At 38.8% G+C, this 13,485-nt stretch overlaps 1 protein-coding gene across 1 annotated transcript in view; it reads right to left on the bottom strand.

Moving 5' to 3' along the window:
• Positions 1-12,641, bottom strand: part of LOC140168031 (fatty acyl-CoA reductase 1-like) — a 59,767-nt gene extending 47,126 nt beyond the window's left edge. Inside the window, exons 1-4 of the mRNA XM_072191334.1 lie at positions 12,453-12,641; positions 10,005-10,219; positions 8,631-8,806; positions 7,729-7,801 (exon numbers count right to left, since the gene is read on the bottom strand). Of these exons, the coding sequence (XP_072047435.1) occupies positions 7,729-7,801; positions 8,631-8,806; positions 10,005-10,193 (438 nt within the window). The 5' untranslated portion in view covers positions 10,194-10,219; positions 12,453-12,641. The remainder of the gene's footprint in view (positions 1-7,728; positions 7,802-8,630; positions 8,807-10,004; positions 10,220-12,452) is intronic.
• Positions 12,642-13,485: the final 844 nt, after the last annotated feature.

The following is a 13,485-nucleotide window of genomic DNA, read 5'->3' on the forward strand; positions in this document are numbered from 1 at the left end:
AGGCTATATATTTGTACACAAATACGGCTATACCCTCATGTTATCGGTGTACTCAAACTTACAGTCCTTATTTGCTGAGGACTTAAAATGAAGAAATTGTATGTGTAAAAAGTGAAAGTCCAAGTCACAAGCTTTAATTGAATGTACGTTGCACTGTCGTAGCACTTAAAAATTAAGAAATTGTAAAAAGTCCCCTCCCAGGGGAGTCGTCTCTCTTACTCTCCATAGGTTGCTGTTGTCAGTCTCTCTTACTCACAGTGAGGCTATGCAATATGATTCAGGGGAAACTATTCCAGAGGGAGTATGTAAATTAAATCGAACAGCCATTTCAGAGCGAGTATGTAAATTAAACGGAACAGCCTTTTGGGGGCCATTTCAGAGGGAGTATGTAAACTAAATGGAACAGCCATTGGGTATGTAATTTAACTGGAACAGCCTTAACGCTTCACGCTGGTATTTCCAATTATGATATAATACGATCTGTCTGTTTAGTCCTACGTGTGTGGGGTGGATGGGTGTGTGGGTGTTAGTAACAATATAATTCTCAGGTGCTATCTGTGTACAAATTTTGAGCCCGGAAGCTGCTTTCTTTGATGAGAAACGACCTGCCCTTTGTTTTAACATTTGGGGCCCTGGGTCCCATAATATTTGACTTATGAGGCCCATGTACATAATTATGTTGAAGCCCTATGTTTTAGCGTTTGGGCCATGTGGCCCATATTATGTGACATATGGGAGTTACATATACATATGACAATATGATACTAAAGACATATCTGCTCACCAAATCTGAACCCTGTAGCTACTTTATTTGCTGAGAAATGGCCGGCCCTTTGTTTTAACATTTGGGACCCTGAGGCACCTAGCCTTGTACATCTGGGGCCAAAATGGGCAAAAGGCACATCTACAACTTAGGGCCCATACATATGCCACTTATGAGCTCTAGTGATCTTGTACTTTTAGAGCTAGGCTTGTCAATCTGTTGCACCATATTTTAATATTTGGGCCCTTGGGGCCCACAATATATAACATATGGGACTCTTGTATATTTGTAAATATATAGTACCCCTAGGGCTATCAGTGTACCAACTCAGGGCCCTGATGCTACTTCATTGGATGAGAAACGGCGTGCTTTGTATTTTCACATTTGGGCCCCTGGGGCCCGTGACCTTGGACCTCTGGGGCCAAGATGGGCAAAAGGCACTTCTACGGGGTAGGGCCCATAAGTGTACCACATATGGGCTCCAAGGCCTTTGTAGTTTTAGCGCTAGCCTTGACAGAATGATGTGTTTGATGGAGAAGGAGGAGGAGGAGGAGAGAAGAAGAAACCACAGGATGGCAATATACCCGTCCATGCTTCGCATGCGGGTATAACTAGAAGGCTATATATTTGTACACAAATACGGCTATACCCGCATGTTATCGGTGTACCCAAACATACAGTCCTTATTTGCTAAGGACTTAAAATAAAGAAATTGTAAAAACTCGCCCAATTGGGCAGAAAATGTGAAAAAAGTGAAAGCCCAAGTCACAAGCTTTAATTGAATGTAGGTTGCACTGTCGTAGCACGTACAATAAAGAAATTGTAAAAAGTCCCCTCGCAGGGGAGTCGTCTCTCTTACTCTCCATAGGTGGCTGTTGTCAGTCTCTCTTATTCACAGTGAAGCTATGCAATATGATTAGGGGAAAACTGTTCCGGAAGGAGTATGTAAATTAAATGGAACAGCCATTTCAGAGGGAGTATGTAAATGAAACGGAACAGCCTATTCTGGGGCCATTTCAGAGGGAGTATGTAAATTAAATGGAACAGCCAATGGGTATGTAATTTAACTGGAACAGCCTTAACGCTTCACGCTGGTATTTCCAATTACCATCATATAATATTATAATACGGATCTGTCGTACGTGTGTGGGGTGGGTGGGTGTATGTTAGTAATAATATAATTCTCAGGTGCTATCTGTGTACAAATTCTGAGCCCGGAAGCTGTGTTATTTGACGAGAAACAGCCGGCCCTTTGTTTTAACATTTGGGGCCCTGGGGCCCATAATATTTGACGTATGAGGCCCATGTACATATGTTAAAGTATAATTCTCTAGTGTTATCAGTAGACTCAAGCTGGGCGCTGTAGCTGCTTTATTTACTGAGTAATGGCTGGCCCTATGTTTTAGCGTTTGGGGCCCTGGGGCCCATATTATGTAATATTTGGGGCTCATATGTACATATAACAACGTAATACTCAGGTGCAATCTATGTACAAACTCTGAGCCCTAAAGCTGCTTTAATTGATGAGAAACGACCGGCCCTTTGTTTTAACATGTGGGGCCCTGGGGCCCATAATTTTTTGACTTATGAGGCTCATGTATATATGTTTAAGTATAATTCTCTAGTTCTATCAGTAGACACAAGCTGGGCATTGTAGCTGCTTTATTTACCGAGTAACGGCCGGCCCTATTTTTTAGCGTTTGGGGCCCTGGGGCCCATGTTGTGTGACACATGGGGCTCATATATACATATAACAATATAATGCTTAAGACCTATTAGTGTACCAAATCTGAATCCCGTAGCTACTTTATTTGTTGAGAAACGGCCGGCCCTTTGTTTTAACATTTGGGCCTCTGGGGCCCCTAGCCTTGTACATCTGGGGCCAAAATGGGCAAAAGGCACATCTTCAACCTAGGGCCCATACATATGCCACATATGAGCCCTAGTGATCTTATACTTTTAGAGCTAGGCTTGTCAATCTGTTGCACCATATTTTAACATTTGGGCCCCTGGGGCCCATAATATATAACATATGGGGCTCTTGTATATTTGTAAATATAGAGTACCCCTAGGGCTATTGGTGTACCAACTCAGGGCCCTGAGGCTGCTTCATTTGATGAGAAATGGCGTGCTTTGTATTTTCACATTTGGGCCCCTCGGGGCCGTGACCTTTGACCTCTGGGGCCAAGATGGGCAAAAGGCACTTCTACAGGGTAGGGCCCATAAGTGTACCACATATGGGCCCCAGGGCCTTTGTAGTTTTAGCGCTAGCCTTGACAGAATGATGTGTTTGATGGAGGAGGAAAAGGAGGAAAAGGAGGAGAAGAAACCACAGGATGGGAAGATACCCTGCATGCTATTGCATGCGGGTATAAGGATAACAATATACCCGTCCATGCTTCGCATGCGGGTATAACTAGAAGGCTATATATTTGTACACAAATACGGCTATACTCGCATGTTATCGGTGTACCCAAACTAACAGTCCTTATTTGCTGAGGACTTAAAATAAAGAAATTGTAAAAAGTCGCCCAATTGGCCAGAAAACGTGTAAAAAGTGAAAGTCCAAGTCACAAGCTTTAATTGAATGTAGGTTGCACTGTCGTAGCACTTAAAATAAAGACATTGTAAAGTCCCCTCCCAGGGGAGTCGTCTCTCTTACTCTGCATAGGTTGCTGTTGTCAGTCTCTCTTATTCACAGTGAGGCTATGATTAGGGGAAAACTATTCCAGAGGGAGTTTGTAAATTAAATGGAACAGCCATTTCAGAGCGAGTATGTCAATTAAACGGAACAGCCTATTTTGGGGCCATTTCAGAGGGAGTATGTAAATTAAATGGAACAGACAATGGGTATGTAATTTAACTGGAATAGCCTTAACGTTGATGTCATCTATATTATAATTACGCTATTCTCTGTGGATCTGTTTAGTCCTACGTGTGTGTGTGTTAGTAACAATATAATTCTCAGGTGCAATTTGTGTACAAACTCTGAGCCCTGAAGCTGCTTAATATGATGAGAAACGGTCGGCCCTTTGTTTTAACATTTGGGGCCCAGGGGCCCATAGTATTTGACTTATGAGGCTCATGAACATATATTGAAGTATAATTCTCTGGTGCTCTCAGTAGACTCAAGCTGGGCACTCTAGCTGTTTATTTACCGAGTAACGGCCGGCCCTATGTTTTAGCGTTTGGGGCCCTGGGGCCCATATTATGTGACATATGGGGCTCATATGTACATATAACAAGGTAATTCTCAGGTGCAATCTGTGTACAAACTCTGAGCCCTGAAGCTGCTTTATTTGATGAGAAACGGCCGGCCCTTTGTTTTAACATTTGGAGCCCTGGGGCCCATAATATTTAACTTATGGGGCTCATTTACATTATGTTGAAGTATAATTCTCAAGTGTTATCAGTACACTCAAGCTGGGCATTGTAGCTGCTTTATTTACTGAGTACCGGCCGGCCCTATGCTTTAGCGTTTGGGGCCCTGGGCCCTTATTATGTGACATATGGGAGTTATATATACATATGACAATATAATACTAAAGACCTATCTGTGTACCAAATCTGAACCCTGTAGCTACTTTATTTGCTGAGAAACGGCAGGCCCTTTGTTTTAACATTTGGGCCCCTGGGGCCCATAGCCTTGTACATCTGGGGCCAAAATGGACAAAAGGCACATCTACAACTTAGGGCCCATACATATGCCACTTATGAGCCCTAGTGATCTTGTACTTTTAGAGCTAGGCTTGTCAATCTGTTGCACCATATTTTAACATTTGGGCCCGGGGGCCCATAATATATAACATATGGGGCTCTTGTATATTTGTAAATATAGAGTACCCCTGGGGCTATCAGTGTACCAACTCAGGGCCCTGAGGCTGCTTCATTTGATGAGAAATGGCATCCTTTGTATTTTCACATTTGGACCCCTGGGGCCCGTGACCTTTGACCTCTGGGGCCAAGATGGGCAAAAGGCACTTCTACGGGTAGGGCCCATAAGTGTACCACATGGGCCCCAGGGCCTTTATAGTTTTAGCGCTAGCCTTGACAGAATGATGTGTTTGATGGAGAAGGAGAAGGAGGAGAAGAAACCACAGAATAAGAATATACCCGTCCATGCTTCGCATGCGGGTATAACTAGAAGGCCTTATATTTGTACACAAATACGGCTATACCCGCATGTTATCGGTGTACCCAAACTTACAGTCCTTATTTGCTGAGGACTTAAAATATAGAAATTGTAAAAAGTCGCCCAATTGGGTGGAAAATGTGTAAAAATTGAAAGTCCAAGTCACAAGCTTTAATTTAATGCAGGTTGTACTCTCGTAGCACTTAAAATAAAAACTTGTAAAAAGTCCCCTCCCAGGGGAGTTGTCTCTCCATAGATTGCTGTTGTCAGTCTCTCTTATTCACAGTGAGGCTATGCAATATGATTAGGGGAAAACTATTCCAGAGGGAGTATGTAAATTAAATGGAACAGCCATTTCAGAGGGAGTATGTAAATTAAACGGAACAGCCTATTTTGGGACCATTTCAGAGGGAGTATGTAAATTAAATGGAACAGCCAATGGGTATGTAATTTAACTGGAACAGCCTTAACGCTTCACGCTGGTATTTCCAATTATTATATTAATAATTATAATACGGATATGTCTGTTTAGTCCTACGTGTGTGTGGTGGGGAGTGGGGGTATGTGGGTGTTAGTAACAATATAATTCTCAGGTAAGATATTTTACCTAATATAATGAATGCAGCAATTAATATTGCCTATTGTTTTAATACATTCAAAGTATATGACGGATAATGTACTCGTGCAAATGCATTCGTCAAGATAATCGCACTTGCCATGGAGTTATTGCATTTAGCTCTCGAGCCTATCGGCTCTCGAGCTAAATGCAATAACTCCACGGCGCGTGCGATTATCTTGACTAATGCATTGCACTCAGTTCATTATCCTTATCATATTAGCCTGACACCTCTTGCATATTGAGAAAGGTAGGATATATTTGTGATCAGATGAGGACAAGGATCCTCTCAGCAATAAGTGCTTTCCCTGCATGCATTGCAATGGATCTGAAGAGTAAACATACAAAACTGAAATATTTAAGACCACTAAGATATTGGGGCATGTGGATAGCTTCTGAAAATTTAATTAAAGCATTGAGTTTTTTTTTTCTTTTTTTTTTAAAAACAAAACGAGTAATTTAATTAAACTTTGAATGTGAAGTACCTTGTATGTATACTACGGAACAAGCAATTTTGTTATTTTTACGGCAAGGAATGTTGGGATATATCCCATAGCTGTTTTCATTTATGACACAACAGTATGAAATCATGTGAATGGGTATGAATAGGTTTTATACGGTTCACGGGGTTTGAAAAAGGTTGGTTATGTGGATTAACATACTTAAAAGTGGGAAGATTCAAAGGGCTAATCAAAAATATGATGAGTTATGCGTGTTGTACCTTTACTGTAATAATTTCATCATGACCAAAATAATGACTGTTTTATGTGATAGGCCTATAAGAAATATTCCAAACTGAGTGTATACGCTTGGAGTACAGGTAAATATAATATAAATATATATCACCAAAGGAACAAAGCACAAACATGTCTATGTAATACTAATACCAATATTACATAAAAGGTTTATTGAAAGTTATTGCGTCCAATTTCATTACGAAAACCATAATGTTTGGTTATTATGGCCTGTCGCCGCCCAGTTAATTTCTATTGGTTGTATGAATGTAATTCCATTTACCTCTTACGGTGTATGGAATGACCGAAAAACTTAATGAGGTGTCAGGTCACTATAAAGGTACTATAGTACCCTTTTTGATCAAATACACCAACAATAGGTAGATATTTTCCACCGGAACTTCCGTGTTCCAAACCGGTTCCAAATAATGGGAGTATTGTTATATTGTAGTAACCCGATTGAGGATAATTCAAACAGAAATGATTATGGTTTTTGCAATTTAATAAGCCAATCCATATGCAATATCAGGAATCGGTCTATCGCCCCGTCTATTCATGAATTTATCATGTTTATATAACTTGTTGTGAAAGACGAATGGTAAACAAGATTCCCCCGCACTAGATGACACCTTGATATTAATTAACAAAAGACCCATTCAGTGATCCCAGCGCAAATGTAAAAATAAAAAATATTTATAAATTGCTTAAAAGTGAAGGATAAGCCATTTCGTATTTTTGAAATGAAAAATATGGTAAAAAACGAAGAAAACATCAGTATTGACAAAGTTGAAGCCCCATTCAATAGTTGTAAAATCTGTTTTACTTTTATGTTGGCGCACAATTTCCAGTAGCGTAGCCAGCAGGGGGGCACAAAATGAGAGAAAACGTGCCCCTCTGACAAAAATGAAAGAGAAAATCAGGAGGGCAAAGAAAATAAAAGGGGAACTGAGCCCTTTTCTGCCAAAATAGTGTAAAAAAACACAAATTTTACAAAGCCCTTTCCATCCTGATAATGGGCAAAAAATAAAATAGTGTAAAATACCATTTTTTTTCGCGATACGCGCGCATATCGTCCCAAGTCTTCTTTTGGAAACTCGAAAGCATACAGTCTCTATGTATTGTATGATGCAACTGTAATATTTTTCGTCTGTGCCCCGAAATTTTATTTTGCCCCCACCTCCCCGACCTAAAATGCTGGCTACGCCCCTGACAATTTCCCATGCACTATGAATGTGTTAATCGTTTCAAGAGAGGTTTTGGTCCAAAATGTCAACATTTTTTATCAGTGACAAACCGAAATTACAAATATAGCTATCTGGATATAGAATCTTGAGGAAACATAACATGCTATCAACACATTTTTATTTTAAAAATCCATGACCCACTTGTATCACACGCCTCATCAAATATGGTACAATCTTAGCTACAGTAACTGTTAAAAGATCATCTTCTACATACAGGCAGTAATAATGTTTTGACATACCTCTAGTTGTTTCATTCCTTCACAAAGACGTAACATCTTCTGTACCGACATGACATTCAATTTCAGTGACAGGCTGCACATGTACATTGGTAAAAACAATGAAACCAAAACAGTTAAGAAACTAGAGCTGCTGTGACTCAGGAGTCACGAATATTGTTTGGGTTATTTGTGGTTCCGTTGTTCCTATGACTCCGATTGGCATCCATTTGACATCTGTTGACCTTTATATAATCCGTACACCTTCCTCGAGTCAGTAAAGTAAAATTAAATTTTGAGATTTTCTCAAAAACTTTTAATTTTGCAGGAATCTGTTATGCTAATTGGATTCCTTGCATCATTTCCTTTCTGAAATTGTATACTTTATACTTCTCATCATTACATTTAGAGAAACAATCAAATCTAAATTACTGACTCGAGGAAGGTTTACAGACTATAGTTGATATTAATTAGTCGATTATTTTAATGCATAACTTAAATGAATGAACTTATTTTATTGAATTGATTAATTTTTTTGGGGGCTTGTTACTAGTATTTAAGGATATAATATATGATATTGTAATCATGGTAGTATAAAATCGGTTGATTGTTTAAAAACCTGACTTTGTGTCATACCGGGTGTCCCAAAAACAGGATACATGTAGTTATCAGTTATCTTTCTCAATGCTACTGTTCATATGATGAGAGTATATTCTAAGTCATACCTTTGACACTGAACCTGCTGATGGAGAAATCGTCTGACAACTCCGTCGCCAAGCAGCGACCAACAACAGCTGTTCAACGATTACCACAGTATCAGTAGTAAAAACTAGTATTGAGAAAGATAACTGGTAGTTATCGAAACGTTTGCACGCAAGTGTGTTTAACCTGGACTAGTATATGAAAAAATATACAGTTATACTCACTCTAATTTCTCATCAAATTTGACAGTAGCTGCCACGTGAAATACCATGTTGACATTTTGTTGTAAAATGTTTGTGTTTTCTTCGCTTAGGCCTAGTTTTGGTTCCAGCATGTCACTGCTTACTGCGATGATTTTGTCCTCAAAGTTGGGCTGCTCCAATTTTAGTTTGTCAAATAACTGGACACCGGGAAGATGAAATCAACCAAATTAGACTAATTGCAAGAAATGAACAAGGTAAAGTTAGCAGACGCTTTCCCTAATCATGCTGATGGACTATCCATTTGAAATTCATACACCCTTTATCTATGGAAGACATGACCTTAATCTCCCATACGGGAGGTGTAAGTTTCCAATGGAGTTACCCATTCCGGCAGCCCCATTTAAAATTCACACTTCCTTTGTGGAAGATTAAGGTCATATCTTTTGTCTATTATTCGCCTATTGCACGGTTCCACCATATGCGAGGAGAACCTCGAACTGGCAATAGACATGAAAGGAAGTATTACGTAACTTTACGCAATGTTATATGACTGGTTCAATTCCCATTCATGCATGCTGCCAGATCGAGGCTCTCCTTGCATATGGCAGAACCGTTCAATGGGCGAATAGGGTTGTATGAATTTCAACTTGAATAGCCCATTTATTCACTGACCCGTGGTACATGTACATACATTGTGCTGTTTTTTTGGTTTTTTTTTTTTGGGGGGTGTTTTTTTTGTTTGTTTTTTTGTAATTTTGTTGTTTTTGTTTTTGTTTTGTTTTTAATTGGGGTCCTTTAATGGGCCTGTAAAGGTTCCAATGTTTTAAGAAAGATCAGAAATGGGCCGACTAATAATTGGTATCGGATTCCATTGTTTTAGTAAGCTTTAAAAATCTAAATACTAATTCAATCAAGACATAATCATAGGCGGCACCGGCACAAACATTTTGATCTAAACATCAAGTCGTGATCATGATATGGTCCAAGAGGTAGTCAGACCTCCTAAAACACCCATAGAAATAGGCCTAGAGGCATGATAATGTTTGTGTGGTGTTTTTGTTTGTTTGTTTGTTTGTTTGTTTATTTGAACATAACTATGTGAAATAGCTTCAACAATGGTTCGCTGTAAAAACAGCCTCGGCCTAAAAAAAGTTGAGAGGTGTCATATTTACGGCTTCAGGCTAAACTCAAAATTGATATAAAACGTGTTTTTGTCTTTGATAGAAATTGTGTCTCTGTTAATCATCACACAACAATTTGTACTCCAAAGCCTCTTTGATTTCTTCAAATATTTTTATAATGATACAGTTAATAATCCCCTGGCCCTCTATTCAAGTCCGGTAAATCTTAAAGATAATTTATTTCATTGTTAAGTAGTCTCCGTCACAGACTTACCCTGCATTTAATAAGTTCTTCCACTCGAGTACTAGGTGGTTGCCCAGCTTTAGGTCTCACCAACAGATATAAGAACTTGACATCGGGACAACATCGCAGCAACTTCTCCACTAGGACCTTGCCAATGAAACCTGTTGCACCTGTGATTAGCACTGATTTACCCGCATACACCTCTGGGATGGTCGCCATAGATGTTTGTAGTTATTGTAGTAAACCTGTAAAAAAGAGAACCATTTGAACTCAATATTTTTGAAAGAAAAAGAAAGAAAGAAAAAGAAAGAAAGAAAAGAAAGAAAGAAAGAAAGAAAGAAAGAAAGAAAGAAAGAAAGAAAGAAAGAAAGAAAGAAAGAAAGAAAGAAAGAAAGAAAGAAAGAAAGAAAGAAAGAAAGAAAGAAAGAAAGAAAGAAAGAAAGAAAGAAAGAAAGAAAAGAAAAGAAAAAAAGAAAAGAAAAGAAAAGAAAAGAAAAGAAAAGAAAAGAAAAGAAAAGAAAAGAAAAGAAAGAAAAGATATATAATTGCTGAGAAAGCTTTATGCGTCTTTTTTTCCGTAACCTTAAATTTTTTTGTAAATAAGCTCTCATCTGACAGTAATTCCGTTTGTAATATGGATTAAGATTCAGGTTTAGACACTTGATGAATAGAGTCCATTCCTCGCATTATTGGGTTTAGGTATAATGCAAAACCTTGGTCAAATAATGATAACTATAGGCCTACAGATTGTCTCAGAAAAAAAATACCGGGTGAATGAATTTGAACATAAGTCGAGAAATAGACATTGAAATAAAAAAAATGAAAAAGCGTAGCTCATTTTATTGTGCATCATAATAGCAAATTTTATTTGATTCGGTTGACTGGTTGCGAAGAAATGAGCGACTACACAATGTGAGCACCAATGCAATCCATTCCAAGTTAGATCACTTGAGCGCTTTTTTCAAACTCGCTCACCCCTTTCTAAATTTGTGTATCCCAGTTTTATCCTCTAAGGCTGAGTTCACATAGAAGTATACGGTATACGGTATTCGCTATACGAAATACGTTCATTCGGTCAGGCTGAGTTCATATAGGAGTATACTATGTGAACTCAGCCTGGTCAAATGAGCGTATTTCGTATAGCTAATAGCGAGTATACATTTGTAGGTCAGTTTACCAATTTTCTTCGTCTAATCAAATGCTTGTAACTTTACTTCTTGAGGTTACATTGCATTGAATGAGGTGTCATAATGTGCAGAATTAGATAGTGCATCTATTACAAAAAAATGAATTTACCCACATATGGTTTAGTTTTAAAATTAGGACGGTATACGCTGCACTAAAATCGAGCACGCACGATTCCCACTATACTATACTATACGCAGGTATACGGCTTTTCGAATAGTGCCTTAAGTGACCCGGTACTATGAAATTACCTTGCCCGATTTAAGTTTTACGCGTGCACCTGCAAAACGTGCACCGTATACCCGAATAGTATACTTCTATGTGATCGTAGACTTATGTGACCCGGTACTATGGAAATTGCCTTGCTCGATTTAAGCTATACGCGTGCACCTGCAAAACGTGCACCGTATACCCGAATAGTATACCTCTATGTGATCGCAGCCTTATCTATTTTATGCCGGATCCAACGGTGTTATGTTATTCATGCTTTCACTGAAGGTGAACAATAACTTTGATTTGCCTTACGCACAGTGGTTGAATTATAAAACAAACTTTGGATAGCAATACCATTCACAGCTTTAATTCTTTATGCAATATGTTAAACTTTTCAAAAACCAAGAAAGACATGATTAAGTGATGAGCTTGTAGCTTTGAATTTTTGATACTGTGCAATAAAAGATTTTGCTTAATGTTAAAATTTTTGCTTTATTCGTGACAATATTTGAAGCAACAGTTTGTCCGGGAATACTTTGATTTTGCAATTGTAAGCTTCCCAGCTTTAATTCTGTGGAATTGACTTGATAGTTGTTAGACGCTGTGATGATATTTTCAAATGAAACTTGATAGTTGTTTGACGCTGTCATGATAGTTTTAAGGCGATCGACGATATTTGATGATGTGCAGATAGTTTTCAGATCCTGCCCCTTTTGGGGCGAGACCTCCTCCTACCAAATTCCAAAGGTGATAAAAGTTTGCAGAAAGTGCGGACAAAAGGACCTTGGGAAAAAGGTGGAGAGGATGTGGTCTCGCCCTTATCCCCTGACCACTACTTGTCTATCCGACATTGCCTCTGGTTGGCCAATTACAGCTTATCTTTATTTTAGTCACCAATCAGAATGGAGGTTGGCAAATAATTCACCCCCAAATGTGTTGCATGGTGAAATTATTTTAACAATGTTGCTGATTGACCAATAGGCAAGTAGTTCTTATGGGGCTAGGACAAAATCATTGTAATAATCAACATTTGATTTTGTAATACTGAAAAAAGGTGACATTTTTAGGACATGCACTTACTTGTTTAGCAGCACTGCAAAATTCAGGTCAGTAAAATGATTGCAATAAAGTCTCAGTAGAAGATGTTGCTAGTCTACTCCCGATGTTGTACAGAATGATAATTCTATTCAACTGGACTTACTATTTATGATGGCTACGGTATCACGTCATATCCTTGACGCATCATTAGGCCGACTGATCTAGAATTGGCTCTGCATGTTGTCTGTATTCTTGACTTGTGATGTCACGATGGTAGATGTGACGTCACATGGGAGTCGTCGATGGATCAGTCGGCCGCGGCCTGATGACGTGTCATGGATATGACGTGACGTGATACCGCAGCCATCATAAATATAGTATATAAAGTCCAGTTGAATATAATTATAATTTAGTACAACTATTTGATATATCTGGATGCACGGGGGGTACTTCAATTTGAAATGGATATAGGTGTAGGGCTGGCATTTTCGCACTAAGGGGCATTCGGTGAGAGCAAAATGTAAAAAATATGGGGCAATGGGTGAGAGCATGATTTTTGCCATTCGGTGAGAGCAAAATGTAAAAAATATGGGGTCATTGGGTGAGAACATGACCTTTTTTAAATGGAATCTTTGGGTGAGAACCGAATCAATTTCTAGTTCTAAATGGCTTCCAATTTCTTTTTTTTTTTTTTTTAAATAAGTAACAAACTCTGTTGCTGTTCAAATTGAAAAATAAGGGCCTTTAGGTTACAGATCAAATTGAAAAATAGGGGTCTTCGGGTGACAGAGCATGTGCTCGTGAAAAATATGGGTCTTTGGGTGACAGCGATGCTGAAAAAGGGGGTCTTAACAGCCCTACATGCGTGTCACCTCCAATGTTGGAGTGCTCCCCCCCCCCGGGCCTGGATGATTGATATCTATAATAAATTACTGTAACTGGCGAATTGGTAAGTCTAAAAACTTCTACGGTTTACATTATTTCGGAAAACGGATTTTTGCGTTGCGTAGAGTAAGGTTGTCCGCACCCCAATAAAACGTCCAAGTTTGTTTCTGTTTACGTTAATGGTGTGAAA

Source organism: Amphiura filiformis, chromosome 13 (genome assembly GCF_039555335.1).
Source record: "Amphiura filiformis chromosome 13, Afil_fr2py, whole genome shotgun sequence".
NCBI classification, from domain to species: domain Eukaryota; kingdom Metazoa; phylum Echinodermata; class Ophiuroidea; order Amphilepidida; family Amphiuridae; genus Amphiura; species Amphiura filiformis.